Source organism: Paroedura picta, chromosome 3 (assembly GCF_049243985.1).
Source record: "Paroedura picta isolate Pp20150507F chromosome 3, Ppicta_v3.0, whole genome shotgun sequence".
Taxonomy (NCBI): Eukaryota; Metazoa; Chordata; class Lepidosauria; order Squamata; family Gekkonidae; genus Paroedura; species Paroedura picta.
The window spans coordinates 172,488,339-172,511,080 of record NC_135371.1 but is presented as its reverse complement, the minus strand read 5'-3'; the positions used below and the strand labels follow the sequence as shown (position 1 = coordinate 172,511,080).

At 51.4% G+C, this 22,742-nt stretch overlaps 1 protein-coding gene across 2 annotated transcripts in view; it reads right to left on the bottom strand.

Annotated features, from left to right (window-relative positions):
* BCAP31 (B cell receptor associated protein 31) overlaps positions 1 to 22,742 on the bottom strand; it is a 46,296-nt gene that overhangs the window by 5,484 nt on the left and 18,070 nt on the right. For both annotated transcript variants that reach the window (XM_077329651.1, XM_077329652.1), the window contains exons 4-7: positions 17,522 to 17,669; positions 12,232 to 12,367; positions 10,328 to 10,454; positions 3,781 to 3,881 (exon numbers count right to left, since the gene is read on the bottom strand). In XM_077329651.1, coding sequence (XP_077185766.1) covers positions 3,781 to 3,881; positions 10,328 to 10,454; positions 12,232 to 12,367; positions 17,522 to 17,669 — 512 coding nt within the window. The remainder of the gene's footprint in view (positions 1 to 3,780; positions 3,882 to 10,327; positions 10,455 to 12,231; positions 12,368 to 17,521; positions 17,670 to 22,742) is intronic.

The window sequence follows — 22,742 nt, the reverse complement described above, 5'->3', positions numbered from 1 at the left end:
TGGAAGAGCTGGCAGCTGCCATCTGGGGCACGCAAATAGCAGGGGGCATGTGCCACATTCCCATCTCCTCCTGCCCTGGATGCCCACGGGCCCTCTGCTGCCTCAGCGGTTTTGAGAGAGCCTCCCTGCAGGGTCATGAGGATAGGCCAGCTGCACACAGGACCTATTTTTAGGCCTGCTGGAAGGCAAGATGGCATTTGGCTCGGCAGCCGGACCAGACCAGCTGGAAGGGGGATGCAAGAGGCAAGGGGGGGGGGGTCAAAGCCAATACAGGAGTCCTGTGTTCAGTTTTGGGCACCCCAGTTGAAGAGGGATGTAGACAAGCTGGAGCGTGTCCAGAGGAGGGCAACAAAGAGGGTGAGGGGTTTGGAGACCAAGATGTAGGAGGAAAGGTTGGGGGAGCTTGGTCTGTTTAGCCTGGAGAGGAGACGACTGAGAGGGGATCTGAGAACCATCTTCAAGTATTTAAAAGGCTGCCATGCAAAGGATGGACCAGAGTTGTTCTCTCTTGCCCCGAAGGGACGGACCAGAACCAATGGGATTAAATTAATGCAAAAGAAATTCCACCTAAACTTCCGGAAGAAGTTCCTGACAGTCAGAGCGGTTCCTCAGTGGAACAGACTTCCTCAGGAGGTGGTAGGTTCTCCATCTTTGGAGATTTTTAAACAGAGGCTGGAGAGCCATCTGACGGAGAGGCTGATTCTGGGAAGGCTCAAGGGGGTGGCAGGTGACAGTGGATGAGCGAGAGGGTTGTGAGTGTCCTGCATAGAGCAGGGGGTTGGACTAGATTACCCAGGAGGTCCCTTCCAACTCTATGATTCTATGATCTGCAGGAGAAGGCGGGAGAACAGGCGGGAGAACACAAAGGGGGATATTCAGAACGCTCCCTCTGAGGACTAAGAGCGAAATAATGCAGTAAAAAAAAAAAGAGTGGTTTTAAACTCCTCCATATATTCTCAAATCACTTGATTTATAATTGGAAGCCTCTCTGCTGCTTTTCTTCCTCTCTTTCTTTCACTCCTCCTGACTTATCTGGTATTCTGTAACTTCTTCCTTATCGCGGTTATATTTTAAAATCTTGGAATAAAAGTTTCATTCATTATTTTCGAAAGCTCCAGCTAAAGAACCAGACAGGCCCAGGGTGATACAAAAAATGGGGTGGGTGGGGCAGAAACAATTCTTTAGGTCCTGGATATTTTAACCGTATTTGGCAGCATTTCTGGCTGGGAGTTGTTTCCTACTCAAATCTTCCTATGGGCCCAAGCAGGCAGAGACCCGACTCCTCCTGCCCCAGGGACAGATATACAGAAGCGCCATGTGCTTGCAAATGGCAGAAGAAGAAGAAGAGTTGGTTCTTATATGCCACTTTTCTCTACCCGAAGGAGTCTCAAAGCGGCTTACAATCACCTTCCCTTTCCTCTCCCCACAACAGACACCCTGTGAGGGAGGGGAGGCTGAGAGAGCCCTGATATCACTGAAGAAGAAGAAGAAGAGTTGGTTCTTATATGCCGCTTTTCTCTACCCGAAGGAGTCTCAAAGCAGCTTACAATCACCTTCCCTTTCTTCTCCCCACAACAGACACCCTGTGAGGTGGGTGAGGCTGAGAGAGCGCTGATATCACTGCCCGGTCAGAACAGTTTTATCAGTGCTGTGACTAGCCCAAGGTCACCCAGCTGGCTGCATGTGGAGGAGCGCAGAATCAAACCCGGCATGCCAGATTAGAAGTCCGCTCTCCTAACCACGACACCAAACTGGCTCTCACCAAGTGCTGGACACAGGATTGCCAACTCTGAGTTGGAAAATTCCTGGAGACATTGGGAGTGGAGCACAGCGAGTGTGAAGTGTCATGCAAGAGAGCCCACCTTCCCAAGCAGCCATTTCTTACGAGGGAACAGGCATCTCCAGGCCCCGCCTGGAGGTTGGCAACCCTAGCTGCATGCCGCTACATGCCCGCAGAAACCCCCCTGGAATCAAAAATTCTCCCCTGTCCTGCTGAAAGTCACCAGACGGTCTAGCATAAGAAAAATAAACAAAGAGCTGGTAGATCTAAGTGCCATTCAGTGATACGTTCAAAAGGAACAATTCTTGGAGCACAGGCGAGGGGCAAGTGAATTTGAGGACAAGGGCCATCTCTTATGCCCACAGGCCAAAAACTGGGGTGGGGACAGGTCTTCTAGACCTTGAAAGGACTTGTGAAGACAGATATGATGGCCTTGAAGCCAGGGAGATATTTCAGGGAAATCTTCCGAAATAACCAGGGAATCCCAGACCCAGGAGGGAAAATTCGGGGGAAGGCCTCAGCCTCTCTGCCCTGTTGTTGTCCCTCCAGAGGAACTGGTTGGCCCCTGTGTGAGGCAGGAGGCTGGACTCGGTGGACCCTTGGTCTAACCCAGCAGGGCTCTCCTGATGTTCTTATGAAGGCCTCGGCCTCTCTGCCCTGTTGTTGGCCCTCCAGAGGAACTAGCTGGCCCCTGTGTGAGGCAGGAGGCTGGACTCGGTGGACCCCTGGTCTAACCCAGCAGGGCCCTTCTGAGGTTCCAAGTCTCACACTTCTGAGGACTACACAATTGCATTCATTAACAAGTCTACCCCTTGTCACAGTTTCAAATCAGAGTATAAAAACACCCATTAACTTACACTGCTTTGTTTCCAGTGTACATCTGACACAGTCTGAAACCCGAGCTTGTTTAGCCCCCCTCCCTGCTCTGCCCCCAATCCAAAATGAAAGTAAAGGGGGCTCAGTGTTCCTGCTGTTCAGGACTCCCTGGGGATGCGACAGCCCAAGGCTGAAGCCACGCCCGCCTCATTCACCTTTATCAGTTCCCTCCTGAGGCGGCATCTTGTGACTAGCGTACGTGCGGGACAGAGCGTGGCAGGTCGCTTGCCAAGAAGGCCTGGAGACAGGGCCCAGATGGGGAGGAGCTGACCAGAGGGCCTTGCCGTTTTCTTTCTAACAGGAACTATTAGGACAGAAAGGCTACCTGGGAACCAAAAGCAGACCGTTTTTCAACTCGTGTGCAGTAGTGTCAGGATCGCTAGGGGTGTGCGGTCTGCAAATTCGAGCCGAAAGAATGACCGAAAGGGGAGGGGGCTATTCTTCTGGCTGGCTCGAAAAATCCCAAAAATATTCAGGATTTTTCAAGACCACCGCATAGTCCCAGTTAGAGGGCATTTAAAGGGCTTTCAGTCCCTTTAAATGCCTTCGGAGTGAGCTCTCAGTGTGGGGAAGGCATTTAAATAGACTGCGAGCCCTTTAAATGCCTTCGGAGTGAGCTCTCAGTGTGGGGAAGGCATTTAAATAGACTGCGAGCCCTTTAAATGCCTTCGGAGTTCGCTCCCCCTTCCGCCACAGCTTGGAAACAGTGTTTAAAATTTAAAGGGATGGTGTCCTCTTTAAAGATTACAGGCCTCTTTTCCCTCCACTGGAAACTGGGTCTCTTCTTCGGGGGGCTCATAGAATACCCAACCAGCCAGAGTTGAAACTTCTCTTCTGCAGATACCCTTCTGCCCACCAGGAGGGACGGGGCCATCTGCCTTCCTTCCGCCCCAACACTTCCGGCGACAAATGCTTTAGAAACCCAAAATGCTGTGCAAGATCAGCCCGAGAAAAAACAAAGCTTCTTGTGGGAGACCTCTCTACCAGAAGGGAAAGGGAATCCAGTCCAGAAGACCCCCTCAGATTCAGAACAACCCCCTTTGGATGTGCCAGCAAGGCCCTGAGTCAGATTCCAGCTGGATCACCGATCTTTGCTGCATGCCCCACTCCCTCCCCCCGCGCACCTGGAGCTTGGAGTGTTCGTCCAGCAGCCGGTCGTACTCTTTGGTCAGTCCTTCGGCCTGTTTGCGCATCGCCAAGGCCTCACTTTCGGCCTTCTCCAAGGCTGGGGGAGGAAGGAAGAAGACACAGGTCAAAATCCCTCTCCACACATCCCCGGCGAGCCGTGGGTTTACCGTTTCCTCTCGAGTAGTCACGGAACTCTGATCTCGCCAATGGCTCTCTGGAGAGGAAGAGGCCGGCCCCAAATGACCCTGGAGTGCCCACAGAAGATCTCAGCCCCTCTTGCACAGGTACATCAATGGCGCTCCTGATATTCCCAGAAGAGATTTTATAGCTTTCCCATGAGGCCTGTGCACAGACTCTTCCTACTGTTGCTAGACGGAAACTCCTCTGTCCCAGAGTCGTCCCCCCCAAGGGAGCTAGAGGCAGAAACATCTGCCCTAATTCTGTATCTATCAAAATGGCAGCTGCTGCCAGAGCAGTTTCCAAAAAAGTCTTCCTGGCCAATCGGAATTCCAGCTGAGCCAAAGCCCCAGTGGCTGCACCTGTTCTCTAAAAACACTCGGTGGGCACAGGGAAAAAGTGCCGGCAAGTCCCGCGGGGCCCATGGGGACCGTGTTGGGGACCCTCAGGCTAGGCAGTTAAATCTCCACTGCTGAATCGGCCCCCCAGAACCCCTCCCCACCAGATACAGTGCAAGGCAATCTCCAGTCTGGCCAATCTGTCAAGCGATCGTTCACATTCAAGGGTGATATGCTTAACAGTGGAAACATTTAATAAGGTCGAGACAAATTCCTGAGCTTAATTTTCGGAGTACTTCACCTCCCCTTGCAATGGAGCTTGTACGCTGATCTACGCTGCGAGCCACCCTGAGCCGCAAGGGACGGCGGTATAAAAGTGTAATAAATTTTAAAAAATATATCGGTATTAGAGGCCATTTCGCAGTGGGTTTTGGAGTGGTTTTCGGGAATTCATTGCTGCGTTTTCCCCCAGGCAGGTGAAGGCTGTATGTTCCTTTTTAGAGTATGCTCAAGAACTGTCCACAAGACCCTCTTGTGGCGCAGAGTGGTAAGGCAGCAGACATGCAGTCTGAAGGCTCTGCCCATGGGGCTGGGAGTTCGATCCCAGCAGCCGGCTCAAGGTGGACTCAGCCTTCCATCCTTCCGAGGTGGGTAAAATGAGTCCCCAGCTTGCTGGGGGGTAAACGGTAATGACTGGGGAAGGCACTGGCAAACCACCCCGTATTGAGTCTGCCATGAAAACGCGGGAGGGTGTCACCCCAAGGGTCAGACATGACCCAGTGCTTGCACAGGGGATACCTTTACCTTTTTTACCATCATCCTATCCAGAAACAGTCACTACTACCAGGAGTAGCGTCCTTCTCAGAAGCAAAGGAGGAGTCAGCCAGAATTTTCAACCACATTGTTGTCCTGGGAGAAGCGTTATTTTTATTCTTTTTGCTCTCTTAAAGGCTAAAAGTAAGTGGGCCAATCCTTTCAAGGTCTAATGCAGGGGTAGTCAAACTGCGGCCCTCCAGATGTCCATGGACTACAATTCCCAGGAGCCCCTGCCAGCGTTTGCTGGCAGGGGCTCCTGGGAATTGTAGTCCATGGACATCTGGAGGGCCGCAGTTTGACTACCACTGTTCTAATGAGATCAGGTTGGCCTTCCAGGGGAGGGCAAGAGGTGGACAGAGGTGTCTGTGCAATTGTCTGCCTCTGCACAGCAACCCCGGACCTCTTTGGCTGTCTCCCCTCCAAGTCTTAACCAGGGCTGACCCTGCTTAGCTTCTGAGAGCTGACGAGACACTGCCAGGCTGGACTGCCAAGGCCAGGGCTTGCCTAAGCGGGCGAGAGATGTAACTCGCCGTAGAGATGGAACCAATAGATGAGTGTCAAATTAGGACACACCCGTGCCGTGTCAGCAACAGAGAAGACTGGACTTTGCTTAGGACGGCCAGCAAATTGCCCACAGCTCACCGGCCGACCTTGGACAAGTGTTTCTGCCTTGTCAGTCTGCAGGGTAAAGTATAACATTAAAAAAAAGAGAAGAAAACGAGAAACCCTACACGTACGGCTCCTTAAAGTTCTGGGAGGAGGAGGAGGAGCCCTGCTGTAAAACCCTCCAAGCCGAAGGCCCCAGGTTTGCAATATCGCCTGCCTGTCAGGACGGAAATAGATTTCTCTGGGCAGCTCCACATTCCACGCTCCCCCTTCAGCCGCTGGATCTCCGGGGAGGCTTGGAGAAATCTCACAGGCTCTCCACGTTCTACACGGCAAGACCAACCAACGAGAGGCTCACGGGAATTGCAGTCCATGGACATCTGGAGAGCCACAGTTTGGCCACCCCTGCTATAAAGGTAAAGGTAAAGGTATCCCCTGTGCAAGCACCAGGTCATGTCTGACCCTTGGGGTGACGCCCTCCAGCGTTTTCATGGCAGACTCAACACGGGGTGGTTTGCCAGTGCCTTCCCCAGTCATGACCGTTTACCCCCCAGCAAGCAAGCTGGGTACTCAATTTTACCGACCTCGGAAGGATGAAAGGCTGAGTACACCTTGAGCCGGCTGCTGGGATCGAACTCCCAGCCTCATGGGCAGATAGCTTCAGACAGCATGTCGGCTGCCTTAGCACTCTGCGCCACAAGAGGCTACATTCCTATACCCCTGCTATAGGGTATTACTTAAATGGTTGTGATCCCTGGATGGCAGATTGTCCCCTTTCCTTTGCACTGTGCCCTGGGGCGCATTGAGCACAGCCTTTCCGTGAGCGTGGTAGAACAAGCCTCCCAGTGGTTCTCTCCCCTGCCCCGCCCTAGGTCCTTATGGAAGAGCGTAGGAGACAGAAAACAAAACCATGCTCCCGATTGCTGCAAGATGCTATGCGCAACTTTTGCTCTGGAATGAGAAGGCCGGTGAGACATTGGCAGCACTTCTGCTACTTGGGTAATTCACACACACTAAATCACAGCTCTTCTGAGGTATCTCAACCGGGCTGGTAAAGGCTGATCTTTGAGAAAACCTGACACAATTCTGACAAAATGGCTGCCACAGGAGGCGGAGCTAACCACCAAAATGGCTTCAGGGAGAGAAAAGCGGCATATAAGAACCAACTCTTCTTCTTCTTCTTCAACCAGATGGGAGTCTCTGGTCCCCTGGAAGTATGTCTGGTCTCAATCAGGGCCAGGACGTTTTCATTCCTGGCCCCTACTTGGTGGAACAAGCTCCCGGAGGAGATCCAGGCCCTGACAGAGCTAGGACAGTCCCAAGCGTTCGAGTGGGGCCAGTGACCCTGTAGCATCCGCGGGCCCCCTATAAAAACCACCTCAACGGAAACATCACTGAATGGAGCTCATGCTGGTCATACGTGGATTGCTGCTGTTCTTTACGGAACGTGTTTTAAATGGCTTTACGATGTCCGTTCATTTTAAACTACATTACTGTTACTATTATTGTTGCTCACCGCCCTGATCCGGCTTGCTGGGAGGGCGGTACGTGGATCAAACCAATAAATCAAATCAACAGGTAAACCAGCCTCCCATGGACCTCTGCTTCCCAGGTTTATCCAAACCCTTCTTGGAGCTACCTGTGCTGGTGCCCACGAGCAATTCCCACGGCAATAAATCCCTTCTTCTGCAGGAAGGGCATCCTTTGACTTGTTCTAAGCTAACCACTCCCTAAATTTACGGAGCGCCCGCGAGTTCTTGTCTTGTACGAAAGGGGAGGAATGCCCTCTTCTCTGCGTTCTCTATCCCAGGCAGAATTTTGTAAGCCTCTATCTCTCCTCTTGTGGTGCAGAGTGTTAAGGCAGCTGTCTGAAAGCTCTGCCCGTGAGGCTGGGAGTTCAATCCCAGCAGCCGGCTCAAGGTTGACTCAGCCTTCCATCCTTCCGAGGTCGGTAAAATGAGTCCCCAGCTTGCTGCTGGGGGGTAAACGGTAATGACTGGGGAAGGCACTGGCAAACCACCCCGTATTGAGTCTGCCGTGGTAACGCTGGAGGGCGTCACCCCAAGGGTCAGACATGACTCGGTGCTTGCACAGGGGATACCTTTACCCTTTTACCTCCTTCTGATTTCTAGGCTGCAGATTCGCTTCAGTTGAAGCCACTGGGCAGGTAAGGGCCAGCCCAGGCAGGCAGGCAGAGCTGGTTGATGTCAAGCTCCCCCTGGCAAATCAAATACCCCCCTCCCCACACACACCACTTCCTGGGAATCCCTTCCCAAACCAGCAGCGGAACTTGGTCAAACTGGAAAAGGCCAGGCCAAGACTGCAGGACACCCTGCGAGCTGAACCAGCCAGGCAGGATGGCCCGGCAGAGGAAGAGTCGTTACATGAGCCCCAGGAGACGAGAAGGTCAGGAGGGCAGCCCGCCACCCGACCCAGGATTCCTCCCAGGCTGATGTCAACCTGCCCAGCCTGCCAGCTCTGGACACGAGACCCACCAAAGCGGCTCAAACTGGCCGAGGCCGCAATCCAGAACGGCCTCCTGCTGTTTTTTTTTCCTCCCGGCCGTGTTATTTTAAAGGCACCGAGGCTGAGGGGTGGGGGAGAAAGAAAACGTAACCGGAGCTTGCGAAAAACAGGGCTCAGTAAGGGGTGGGTGGGTGTCCCGCCCCCCAGCCCGGGTGTTTTATGGCAGGCGAAGTTTCCAAAAACCCGCAGGGAACTAGCGACGCTCCCTGCAGGCCGGGAGACTCTGGAGCCTGAAACAATAGCTGTACTCAGCCTGAAGGGTTTATATTATAGGGCACAAGCGACCGCTCTTGACTAAAGACTCCGCTGGAGCAGATTCCTCTCCCCGCTCGAGACTGTTTCATAGCTACACCCTAAACGGGCAGGCATTCAGCTGGCGTTTGCACAGCCTGAACCAAATCTGTAGGCCCGCGCGTGCCAAGGAGTTGCAGGAGAAAGAACTCTTTTCCCCATGAAGCGCGGGAAATCAAGACTGCAAGACTGGGGGAGGCAAAGGAAGCACGGGACGGATCGGACGCTGCCCAAGTCACTTTGCCACCCTTCTTCTCCTGCTATTTCATTTGCAGTGGGCTTTTTTCATTTTAATACCCAGCTTGTCATTACCCAAAGGAGTCCTATAGCAGCTTACAATCACCTTTCCCTTCGTCTCCCCGCACAACAGACACCCTGGGAGTCGGGTGGGGCTGAGAGAGCTCTAAGAGAAATGATCGGCAAGAGCAGCTCTGAGAGAACTGTGACTAGCCGAAGGTCGCCCAAGCTGGCTGCGTGTGGAGGAAGAATGCGGGATCAAACCTGGCTCTCAAGATTAGAGGCAGCTGCTCTTAATCATTATGCCATGCTGGCTCAAGGCAAGGTGAGGAACTGTAAAGCCAACTGCAAACTACGGGTTCGATTCCCCGCTCTCCCACATGCAGCCCGCTGGGCGACCTTGGGCACAGCACAGCACTGATAAGGCTGTTCTGACCAAGCAGGAATGAATATCAGGGCTCTCTCAGTCTCCCCTCCCTCACAGGGGAGAGGAAAGGGAAGGCGACTGTAAGCCGCTTTGAGCCTCCTTTGGGTAGAGAAAAGCCGCATATAAGAACCAACTCTTCTTCTTCTTCATTAATATCAGGGCTCTCTCAGCCTCACCCACCCCACAGGGTGTCTGTTGTGGGAGAGGAAAGGGAAGGCGACTGTAAGCCGCTTTGAGACTCCTTCGGGTAGAGAAAAGCGGCATATAAGAACCAACTCTTCTTCTTCTTCAGTAATCTCAGGGCTCTCTCAGCCTCACCCACCTCACAGGGTGTCTGTCGTGGGGAGAGGAAAGGGAAGGCGACTGTAAGCCGCTCTGAGACTCCTTTGGGTAGAGAAAAGCGGCATATAAGAGCCAGCTCTTCTTCTTCTTCAGTAAATACTGCAGTAGGATTTGGAAGCAGAAATCTGATCTGATGAGATCGGCCTAGCCTTGGTCATCCAGAACAAGGGAAGAGACCTACAGAGGTGTCCTTGCCACTTCCTACCTCATTGTAATGACTTCGCCGGTGGCCTCCCGTCCAAATCCCAACCCGGGCCGTCCCTGTTTAGGTTACAAGGTCACACAGTGGCAGGCAATGGCAAACCAACCCCGCAAGTCTCTTGGCTTGAAAACTCAACCAGGTCCCCATAAATAACGACCACCTACAAGGGACTCCAGAGAAAGCAAAACATACAAACGCTCCCTTCGGGGCTGGCCCACCTATTCCCCCAAACCTGCTGCCGAGGGGATTATTTCAAGCGATGACACAAAAAGAGAGGAACGGGCCATTTTAAAAGCGGTACATCGGAAAGCCGCACGGACATCCAGTTCCAGGGCTATAAATAGACGCTGCCTTTCTCTTCCATTCTCTTCCAGATGGGACGCGCAGTTGTACGCAAGGGTGGGGGAAGAAAATGTAAAGCAACCTATTTCCTTCTCGTGCGAGTTGCAAAAGGGGGGAGAAGGCGGCATCTACCAGGGCAGGGGGGGCCAGACCGTGGCTCTCCAGATGTCCTGGGACTATGATTCCCATGAGCCCCGGCCAGCGTCCAAGGAAACGCCCACCCTCCGCCGGAGCCTCACCTCTCTTTGAGGACGCCAGCTCGTCCTTGAGCTTCTTGACTTCGGCCTCCAAAGCTTTGTTCTCCTCCAGGACGTTGGTGCCTTTGGCGTTCAAGTCTCCGGCGTCGATCCCCGCCAACTTCAATTCCTGGTTTTTAAGAAGGGGGTGGGAGGGAAAGGAGGAAGAGGCGTTAGGGGAGAGAGGAGTCTGGGGGGGAAGGCCCTCAAGGCCAGAAGAACCCCCATCTCTCACAGCACGCCTGGACTCGACCAGGGCCAGGGCCTTTTCGGTCCTGGCCCCTACCTGGTGGAACGAGCTCCCGGGTGAGCTGCGGGCCCTGCGGGATTTACCAGCTTTCCGCAGGGCCTGCAAGACGGAGCTCTTCCGCCGGGTTTTTGGTTGAGGCCGGGGTCAGCGAATGAGTGCCAACATTCCCCCCCCCCAGACTTAGCATCTCCTCCCCACCCTCCCTGCCACTCTGATAGCACGGGTGGGAATAATAAGTTCCGCCATGTTGGGATTGTTTTAAAGTCTTTTAATGGGTATTTTAATGGGGATAGGACTGCTGTGACCCGCCACGAGCCTACGGGGTGTGGCGGGATATAAATCCAAATAATAATAACAACAACAACAACAACAACAACAACAACAACAACAACAACAAAGCAGAATCTAGCCCCCCCCAAAAAAACTCTACGAGTGCCGTAAAACAGCATTCGTTTTTGGCGCAAGAGACTGAACATTGGAAGATTCGGTGTGTGTGTGTGTGTGTGTGTGTGTGTGTGTGAGTGAGTGAGTGAGTGAGTGAGAGAGAGAGAGAGAGGGGGGGGGGATTCTCCAGGGAGGGAGAGCCCGAAATGAGAAAAGCTCCCTTACAATTCCCCTAACAATTAGACACTGGGCGCTTCCACATACACTGAACAATGCACTATGAGTCCACTTGGTCATCTGCTCCGGGTTTTGTGCTTTTGGACCACCAAATACAGTTGCAAGGTGCACTGGAAACCCCCAAGCCGGCAGTCACTCGATCGGCCTTGAACCCTTTTTTATCTTTGAGCATGGGCTTCGCTATCTCTTCCGGAACGGCAGCCATAAACAGGCGCCGATCTCCTGCCGTTCCGAGAGGCCAAGGCAGCAGGGAGTTCTAAGGAAACGGCCTTCTAGGAAAATCACTCCCATACGCAGGACCTCTGAAGCAGGGCTCTGCTGCCCCCTGGAGGCGGGTCCCCTCCCACTGGCAATCTTAAGAAAGTGATCCTGGAATGGCACAGGCCGGAAATTCCCTACACGGAGAAATCCTGTCCAATTGAGAGCCAGCTTGGTGTAGTGGTTAGGAGTGCGGACTTCTAATCTGGCGAGCTGGGCTTGATTCCCTGCTCCTCCTCCACATGCAGCCAGCAGGGTGACCTTGGGCTCACCACAGCACTGATGAAGCTGTTCTGACCGAGCAGGAATATCAGGGCTCTCTCAGCCTCCCCCACCTCACAGGGTGTCTGTTGTGGGGAGAGGAAGGGAAGGCGAATGGAAGCCACTTTGAGCCTCCCTTGGGTAGAGAAAAGCGGCCTATAAGAACCAACTCTTCTTCTTCTCCAGTAATCTCAGGGCTCTCTCAGCCTCCCCCACCTCACAGGGTGTCTGTTGTGGGGAGAGGAAAGGGAAGGCGACTGTAAGCCGCCTTGAGACTCCTTCGGATAGAGAAAAACGGCATCTAAGAACCAACTCTCCTTCTTCTTCTAAAGCTAGACATTAAATACATGGGTGCATTCCACCCTTGATGTGATTAATATTACAGGGAAAAAAATAAGCTGAGGACTAGCAGACCTCTCTCCAGCCCCAGGACGCTGTGGTGACCCCAAATTCACCCCCCCCCCTCCAGGTCAGAGTGCCAAACGCATTCCGCCGCTGCGGCAGTTCCGCCTAGTACCTTCTTCAGCTTGTCGTTCTCCTCCATGTACTTCTTGGCAGCGTCGCTGGCTCCTTCCGCCTGCTTCTTGAATGCTTCGTTGGAAGCCAGGGTGGTGGCGTGCTGGGAAATCAGCGTGACCAGACGTCTCAGCAGGCTGGGATGGGGCGGGAAGGACAGAAGGATGGAGAACATCAAACCATGTCAGAGTTAACAGCCAAGGCTAGAAATGACTTCGTAAAAGCTGAGACCGGGGGTCCCCAACGCTGGGCGCCATGGTCCCCGACAAGTTTTTTTCAAAAGTGGACGGGTCCTGATGGGGCTTTCGCCAAGGAAAATGTAATTGGCAGCGCAGTTTTTTGAGAATCTTGCTTTGGCAGGAGTCGCTGCCACTATAGCACGCGGGAAATCAGTGTGTGAGGTACGACAAGCTGGCTCCACCCCCTGTGGCTGCCATTTTGTGAATTATTACGCTTGAGCGCTGAAGAAGGCAGCTTGGCCAAAACGCAGACTGTCAGGGTGGCGTTTGGTCTGCATTTGACGTAAGCAAATGATTTCGCCCTGTCTTAAGGCTATTCCATTGGGCCTGAAAGTGTTTTTAACGCAACTGTAATAAATACACGCATTTTCCTGTACTTGATCACACGCTGGCTATATATCCAGACGTAGCACTACCGGGCCCTTAGATATGGCATCCTTTAACCTTCTGGTTCTTAACCGAGCCCCAAATTACCCGAGTCGACCGCTGCCGCAAACAGCTGCCCTCAGAGGAACCTGGTGGTCGTTTCCACGCAGGGGAGAAAATCTTGGCCAAGACAAGTAGACAAGTGTGTCTCCATGACGCAACCTGCACAACCTGCCTTTCAGGGCGGCACTGGCCTAAACGCCGGAGAGCAGCCGCAGCGGAACACTGCAGCACGCTCCCCCCCCCCAACTGGCAAATAAAACAAGCCAGCGCGCTCAATGCGGCTCTATCCCCCCCCCTCCCCGGGCATCATTTCATCCCCTCTTGCTCGTTTTGTTTTACAGGAATTATTTTATAGTGTGGTTCCGAAATAGAGAACCCAGCCTCTCCCGGCAAGGTCACTGCGAAAAGGTTTCCCGGAAGTCAAGGAATAAAACAGGCCCGAAAGTAAACTTGGATGGTCTTAAAAGGATACCGGACTCTCATCTTGTCCCTTAAATGTTTGCTCTCCTCCTGCAGCATCCCAAAGCCTCTGGGGGCTTTCTTTCTTAGCCCAAGGTTGCCCGTTCTGCTTCCAGCCCTTTCCTCTGGTCCTTTAAAAACTCTTTATACAGGAAACGAATAATCTAATCGCAGCCTGCATGCAACCCCTCAGTTTTCTTAAGGGGGTGGCCGTGGAAAGGACCACCAATCCCCCCTCCTCTCACTGCTGCCTACTGCAATTTGGGATGGGGAGGTGTCAGCAGTCTCTCAAGAATGTCATAGTGGTGGTCAGCTGGGGCTGGGGGCGGGGGAAGGAGGCTGTAGAAAGTCCCCCTTCCTCTCAAGGACACTTAAAGGTAAAGGTAAAGGTATCCCCTGTGCAAGCACCGAGTCATGTCTGACTCTTGGGGTGACGCCCTCCAGCGTTTTCATGGCAGACTCAATATGGGGTGGTTTGCCAGTGCCTTCCCCAGTCATTACCGTTTACCCCCCAGCAAGCTGGGTACTCATTTTACCGACCTCGGGAGGATGGAAGGCTGAGTCAACCTTGAGCTGGCTGCTCAAGGACACTTAAGTGTTCTTAACTGCAGGGCTGTGCTTCTTGAGTGAAGAACAAAGCCATCGCTGTGTTTACACAGGACTTATATCTGTGGCAACCGCTCCCCACTGGAGGAGACAATTGGGCACAAACAGCCACTTTTACAAGGAGGAGGAGTATGCTGTGGGCACCCCCAGGCCCCTCTTGTTCTTCCTCTTGGGAGAGGGAAGGGAAGGCAACTGTAAGCCGCTTTGAGCCTCCTTTGTGTAGAGAAAAGCGGCATATAAGAACCAATTCTTCTTCTCCTTCTCTTCCCACCCCTCCAGAAAGGTAGCCGTACCTAGCAGCTACCAGGACAGGTAAGTTTGGATGTGGGCATGGCAGGACATTTCCCTGGCCGTCTTCCCCCCTCGTCCGGTTGCCAACTCTGGATGAAAACATCCTGGAGATTTAGGGGTGAGAAGGCCAGGGTTTCAGGAGGGGAAGGACTTCAGCAAATTGGGATGTAACAGAGGAGTCTTCCCTCCAAATCAGCTGTTTCCTCCAGGTGCACAGGTGCCTTCTGGAGACTGGTTGAAATTCCAGGTCCCACCTGGAAGTTGGCAACGCCCGCCCTCAGTTGACCACTGCTTAGCTGTGCGGATAAGATTGGTGGGGAAACAGAGGGTCCTGTCGCTTTGGGGGGCTTCCCACCCAGAGCCAAAAACAAGGAAGTCTAAATGACGCAAAGAGCCAAGAGGACACAGGGCTTCTGAGGGGCTGCTGCTGACCGCCACCACCCCCCATGCACACCCCTGCACACCATCCCCACTGCTCACAACCACTCTGGTAAGCTGAGATTACGGCTGCATACAGGTGGTGTTCTGCTGGGGAAAGAGCACACAAGTGCAGAGAGGGTGGGGGACGGATGTGCAGGCCCCCCTGGAGCCAGCTCAGCATGCATGTGCCAAACCTCGCTCAGGGCCCCCTTCAAGGCCTGACTAGACCCCAAATCCAACCGGAACACTTGACCCCAAAGCATGAAATCGGAAACCCGAGGGTTAAAGAAATCAAAGCCTGCCGGCCGAAGCATTACAATCCAATTCCCCAAAATGAACGGTTAAAATAATCAATGGTGCGATGAAAGCAGCATGGGTTACAAAACGAGTAAAAATAGGTCCAAATGGCTGTCTCGAAATCTTCCGTCCGGAGCTACTGCGTTATGGATACGACGTGTGTTTCTTTAAGTAAGATCCTTCTCCTAACATGCTTGGAATATATTCAAGCAATCTTGCTTTCTGGTGGCTTAATCACTCCTTGCCTTGCCTTTACAATTTGCAATTTGTAATTTGGCCCCTTTGGCCAAAATCTGTGCAGTTGGGCAGCACAACATCCTCGTTTGAGAACATTGAACAATTCTGTGCTGCTTTGAGGCTATCCTTGTGGCCGACAAATTGCTTTTTGTCGTTTTGCAATAACTGCATGAGTTCCTTGTATCACTGAGGATTCTGATTTTCTCGGTGGAGAACACAGGCCTCCAAATCCGGCCGTCTTTACAAGGAACTAAAAACACGCCAAGAGCTGGACGCAGAACTGTAGCAGCCCCCCCACCCCATCCCACCCCACGAAGCATAGAACCAAAATGGAAATCCCAGCTGTGCCATTTTGGCCGTTTTGGGGGCTCTGCGGTCAGGCAGCTGACTGGGGCCCACGGTCACCGTTTGCTCCTCTGGTCAGTTGTTTTGGCTGGCCAAAAAGGCAGCTGTTTATTAAGCCGGAGAGCTGGATGGGCAGATGCCACGAAGAGCCTGTTGTTTTGTCTCCAGTCCAAAGAAGGGGGGAGCTGACTGGATCAGCTAGAACTGTGAACTGGCCCAGGGAAGAGGACGCAGACTGCAAAATCAACGGTAAGCTCAATCGAAATCGTAACAAGAGGGAATAAAGAGACACTCTAGGCGGCTTGGAATTCCACTCTCAACTTGCTGACGAATGCAGAGAAACGGAAGAACTGAAACAGGCTTGAAGTCACATCCCCTAGAAACCACAGAGCTGGAAGGGACCCCCAAGGCTCATCTAGTCCAACCCCATGCACAACACAGGAAATTTGTAGCTATTGCCCTCCCCCACTCTGCCACCCCTGCTCTACGCGGGAAAAGCCTCCAGGATACATCTGTATAACAACTCTGTGTGTGGAAGGCCAGCTGCATTGTGGGAAAGCACTCTGCACATGCTCAGAAATAACAGTGGTCTAACTTCAGGTGCCAGCACACCCGGGCGTCAGGCTGGTGAGCGTATTTCAACTGATGTTAAAAGAACGTGGCTGGGCTGCCACCTTGTGGCTAGCAGCTGCATGGCACCCCAGTTCAGCACTGAATTCAAAATCCTGCAACTGCCTGGATGCGGCAGAGATTGGCCTGGGGCTACACAACCCTCTGGGCTACACAGGATTCTTCTGCAGCATCTCTGATTGCATGCCTAGAGGTTGCAGCCACTGGAGCTACTGCCCCAGACCTCTGGAAGAATACCCCATTATTTGCGTGGGAAAGAGCCAAAGTCTGGAACCACCAGAAAGACTAACAAAATTGGTGCCAGGGGAGGAGATTTCGTTAGTGCTCAGAAGGAGGGAGCAGGGGCTCATGAAAGCTCCTCCCCTGCCACACATTCTGTTGGCTTTTCAGGTGTCCCTGGACTCTTGCCCATTCCCCTTGCCCAAACCTAAGGGGGTGGCAGGTGACAGTGGATGAGCAATAGAATCATAGAGTTGGAAGGGGCCACACAGGCCATCTAGTCCAACCCCCTGCTCAACGCAGGATCAGCCCTGAGCATCCTAAAGCATCCAAGAAAAGTGTGTATCCAACCTTTGCCTGAAGACTGCCAGTGAGGGGGAGATCACCACCTCCTTAGGCAGCCTATTCCACTGCTGAACTACTCTGACTGTGAAATTTTTTTTCCTGATATCTAGCCTATATTGTTGTACTTGTAGTTTAAACGCATTAATACGTGTCCTCTCCTCTGCAGCCAACGGAAACAGCATCCTGCCCTCCTCCAAGTGACAACCTTTTAAATACTTAAAGAGGGCTTTCATGTCCCCTCTCAGCCTCCTTTTCTCCAGGCTGAACATTCCCAAGTCCCTCAACCTATCTTCATAGGGCTTGGTCCCTTGGCCCCAGATCATCTTCGTCGCTCTCCTCTGTACCCTTTCAATTTTATCGACGTCCTTCTTGAAGTGAGGCCTCCAGAACTGCACACAGTATTCCAGGTGTGGTCTGACCAGTGCCGTATACAATGGGACTATGACATCTTGTGATTTTGATGTGATGCCCCTGTTGATACAGTCCAAAATGGCATTCGCCTTTTTTACCGATGCATCACACTGCCTGCTCATGTTTAATTCACAATAGGGTTGTGAGTGTCCTGCATAGTGCAGGGGGTTGGACTAGATGGCCCAGGAGGTCCCTTCCAACTCTATGATTCTATGCTCTTATCTCTGCTCATGAAACAGGAGTACTCCGATCTGTATCAGGTCCTGCTATCGAATCCTGATCTATTACCCGGCGCCTCTTCTTTGATGTCCAGCCACATCCTCCCCCATGTTCTTTGCAATCCAGCATCCAAAAACTACTCACAAGGACATCAAGAGCGAGAAGCCGGCAATGTACAGGTTGCGTTGGGCTCGGAAAAGTTTCATGTGGAAGTGCTCCATGGCGCCAGGGTTGTTCTGCAAATTCACTTTCTCTGTCACGTCATCGTATTTCCGAATCTCCCGAACAGCATCTGCAAGACGGCACAAAAGTCAGAGCTCTGCACTTGAATTTCACAGGCAAAGCCAGCTTAAAAACACCCCAGCCCTAGATAAGACTCTGCCCCAAGTTCAACCTCCTGCAACGAGATACGGGGCTTAACAAACTCCAGAACGGTAGCCAGATTAGATTTAGAGATGTGACAGCCCAGGAGAAGGGAGATTTCAGAAAACAGATTTTCTTCCAAAGAGATAGGTCCTGATGGGTAACATGTTAGTCTGCCTGCAGCAGTTCAAAAGAGCAGGAGTCCAGTAGCATCATAAAGACTAACAAAATTTGGAGCAGGGCAGGTGCTTTTGAGAATCACGGCTCACTTCTTCAGATAGGAATAATCTGAAGAAGAGAGCAGTGGCTCACAAAAGCTTATACACTGCCACTAATTTTGTCAGTCTTTAAGGTCCTACTGGACTCCTGCAGGTTTCTTTCAAAGAATTTCTCAATTTTTTAAATGGAAAATCCAACACATATTGAGGAGCACTGAGAGAAGCTCCTACCCAATTTTCTCTTTTTGAGTGAATAAAACCCTGGTCATACCAAGCATTTCAACTTATTCCAAATGTACCGAATCAAGAAGTCTGGAGAATTTTCAATTTGAAAATTTGGAGAACTTTTTAATGTTATAAAATTTAACCTGATACCCAGACACTTTGGTAGAGTCTCTCTCCAAATTGTCCTCTTTTCTTTACTACAGAATTTATTTTCTGTCTTCAAGTTTTAATTTTTTCCTACCTCTCAGACGGCAAAACTTAAATATACATGCACCATGGTAGCAGAAGGAGCAGGAACTAGCAAGTCTAGATAAAGTCCTGGGTTGTAGAAAAAGATATCTGTACTTTTAAAGTCCACAAATATGCCAAGACACATAGATATAAAGTCCATAAATATATCAAATGTGTAGAGTTTAGACATGCTAATTTAAAAATGATGCGCTTGACATGATTCAATCTGTAAAAGTAATTTAGGTTTGATAGGGAAGAACCTGCTGTCACGATCAACTCATGTCACCCCTTCATAGGGGTGGCCAATCTGTGGCTCTCCAGATGTCCATGGACTACAATTCCCATGAGCCTGTGCTGGCAGGGGTTCATGGGAACTGTAGTCCATAGACATCTCGAGAGCCACAGTTTGGACACCCCTGGAAGGGTTGATGTGAGTTCATCGTGATAGCAGGTTTGACGGAGAGGCTGATTCTGTAAAGGTTCAAGGGGGTGGCAGGTGACAGTGGATGAGCAAGAGGGTTGTGAGTGTGCTGCACAGTGCAGGGGGTTGGACTAGATGACCCAGGAGGTCCCTTCCAACTCTGTTAATCTATGATTCCATGATTAAAGGTAAAGGTATCCCCTGTGCAAACACTGGGTCACGTCTAACCCTTGGGGTGACGCCCTCTAGCGTCTTCATGGCAGACTCAATACGGGGTGGTTTGCCAGTGCCTTCCCCAGTCATTACCATTTACCCCCCATCAAGCAAGCTGGGTACTCATTTTACTGACCTCGGAAAGATGGAAGGCTGAGTCTACCTTGAGCCGGCTGCTGGGATCGAACTCCCAGCCTCATGGGCAGAGCTTTCAGACTGCATGTCTGCTGCCTTACCACTCTGCGCCACAAGGAGGCTCTTTATGATTCCATGATTACAGAACTTCAATTATACTCCATGTCAATCAATACTTCAGCCTTTGATTATAGATCCCTTAAATATAGATTCCAAGGCAGATGAGCCGAGGAGGAATTTACAAAGCGGAGATTAAATACCGGTATTTATTTCACAACAGATTAAAAACAATTACCTTCATTACCAATGATGATCCGTAACAAGAGTCAAAAGCAACAAACCTCTTGGACCTCACTACGTGTCAAGGATAACTGAAGCTACTGCTTGTTTTTAATCTGTTGCGAAATAAATGCCTGTATTTTTTCTTCCTTTTTAAACTGATTACTTGGGCTGGGCGTCTTTTGTTTCTTAAACCTTATTTCAATTTGAATGGGGTTACATTTCCCCTCCCTTCTCTTTTCTCAGTTTTTTGGGAGAACCTCGGAACCAAATTGTATCCAGTTCTCTCCTGAAACTTATTTTATTTATACTCCGTTTTTCTTCACAATGGGGACCAGAAGCTGCTTACGAGAGACACCCATTCTCCAATTCGGCCTCGTAACTTATTTGAACAGGGATTTGAACAGGGATTTGAACTCAGCACTCTAGCCTCCAAACAGGCAGTTACTTTAGAACTGAACTTCGAAATCCCGCAAAAAACCAACAATTTATGTACAATCATGAACAATGGATTTCACGCCATGGATCAGTTTTGGTTTAATTTCTGTGAAAGAACCCTTGCATAATTTTATGGTTGGGGGTCACCACAACAGGAGGAACGGTATTAAAGGGTCGTGGCATTAGGAAGGTGGAGATCCACTGATCTAAGCAGTTTAAAATCACCTTTTATTCCTCTCCCCACAACAGACACCCTATGAGGGAGGTGAGGCTTAGAAAGCCCTGATATTCCTGAAGAAGAAGAAGAGTTGGTTCTTATAGGCCGCTTTTCTCTACCCGAAGGAGTCTCAAAGCGGCTTCCATTCGCCTTCCCTTTCCTCTCCCCACAACAGACACCCTGTGAGGTGGGTGAGGCTGAGAGAGCCCTGAGATTACTGAAGAAGAAGAAGAGTTGGTTCTTATATGCCGCTTTTCTCTATCCGAAGGAGTCTCAAAGCGGCTTCCAATTTCCTTCCCTTCCTCTCCCCACAGAAACCCAGGGAGGGAGGTGAGGCTGACAGAGCCTTGATATTACTGAAGAGTTGGTTCTTATATGCCGCTTTTCTCTACCAGAGGGAGTCTCAAAGCGGCTTACAATCGCCTGCCCTTCCTCTCCTCACAATGCACACCCTGTGAGGAGGGTTGGGCTGAGAGAGCTCTGAGAGAACTGAGTCTGGCCCAAGGAGGAGGAGTGGAGAATCAAGCCCAGTTCTCCAGGTTAGAGGCTGCCACTCTTAACCGCAACCCCACGCCGGCTCTCTCTGAGGTATCCCTGGACTCTCTGCTGCTATAGACAAACACGGTGACCCATCTTGAGCAAGTACCACGTCATAGTTAACCTTTTAAGACTGTGTGGGTGCAGGCCCAGATAATTCTTACAAGACTTGATGTGACATTGCAGTACTGATGCACACACTGTGGGTGAAGGAGCGGCCGAATCTGTGTGACTGGATTAGCTCACATTCCCTTGGCCGGGCAAGTTCCTGCCCCCACTACCCTCTTCATAGTCACTGGATCATAGAATCAAAGAAGAATAGAGTTTGAAGGGAACTCCTGGGTCATTTAGTCCAACCCCCTGCACTATGCAGGACGCTCCCAACCCTCTCGCTCCTCCACTGTCACCTGTTTAAAAATCTCCAAAGATGGAGAACCCACCACCTCCCGAGGAAGCCTGTTCTCTCAGGTTCTCCATCTTTGGAGATTTTTAAACAGAGGCTGGAGAGTCATCTGACGGAGAGGCTGATTCTGTGAAGGCTTAAGGGGGTGGCAGGTGACAGTGGATGAGTGATAGGGTGGTGAGTGTCCTGCATAGCGCAGGGGGTTGGACTAGATGACCCAGGTGATCCCTTCCAATTCTATGGTTCTGTGATTCTATGCCCCTTTCCCACAGTCCAGGTATAAAGGGTGACCACCCTGTTTCCCAAGCATCTCTGTCAAAAGATCGTGTCTCTGAGCCTATGCAAAGTGTAGACTCTGAACGCTGACTTCTTCAAGAAGACGTTTGCTTAAAGCTTCAGCTTGAAGCCCTATAGCAGGGGTAGTCAAACTGTGGCCCTCCAGATGTCCGTGGACTACAATTCCCATGAGCCCCTGCCAGCATTCGCTGGCAGGGGCTCATGGGAATTGTAGTCCACGTGCATCTGGAGGGCCGCAGTTTGACTACCCCTGCCCTATACTGATATCTTGGACGCAAGTTTGTTGTGTCTCTCCGCCTTGGTTCACTGACAAACAGAGATCAGTAGCTAAACGCAATACTCTCCCAGTGTTGTTTTGCATTATTTAGGCACGCATCCACATGCCCTTACAGGGTTAAGTCCAGTACGGATTCCTTCATTTAATGAAAACATGGGTGTTACATTCAGACTACTGAGGAAAGGCTTTTGCGGCCGAAACGTACTCAGTTTATTGTTTCCGGTTAACGCCACAAATAGTTTGTAAGATGCAGTGTACAGCTTGTGCCCTGTGTGCCCTAAAGCCCTAATATGTTTTTACGGTTCTCTTTAAGTGCCCTGTATTATTCAAGAGATATTTTGTTTGATCCAGAGAGCAGAGTAACCCGAGGAGGCCCCAAGAGAATTGTAGCCTCCGCTGCAGGGTCTGGGAGGTGCGTTTTAAGCAGTTGGCTCCTCTTTTTTCTTTCTTTCTTGATTTAACGATATCCCAAACAGATGCCGTCTTCAGAACCTGGGGAGGTCGGCAGCTTGCCCTGATGCCCGGGCAAAGTGAAATGAGGCTGCTCAACCAAAAGCTTTTTGGCAAGAAGAAATCGCCCAAGCGGCTTTCGGTTCCTGACCAGATGGCCAGGGCCATATTACCAGAATCATAGGCCATCTAGTCCAACCCCCTGCTCAATGCAGGATCAGCCCAAAGCATCCTAGAGCAGCCTAAGAGTGTCCCTGGAAAACAAACTGGCAACCAAGTGCCTCTTGTCACCATAAACCCCACAATGACAGAAGCAAGTTCATTTGGGAGAGTTGCCTCTTCCTTACCCGATGAATTCCATGCCCATGATGGACCTTCACCTGTTGCATGAGTTCAATCCAGTGAATCATAGAGCTGGAAGGGACCCCCTGGGTCATCTGGTTGTCCCGAGCCCCCAGGACATACGCCTGGCCTCGACCAGGGCCTTTTCGGTCCTGGCCCCAACCTGGTGGAATGAGCTCCCGGAAGAGCTAAGGGCCCGGCCGGAGTTACCAGCTTTCCGCAAGGCTTGTAAGACGGAGCTTTTCCGCCAGGTGTACGGTTCAGGCTGGGGCAGAGTCCTGGGGGAGGGGTTTTCCCACTGGTTCCCAAATTCATCTTG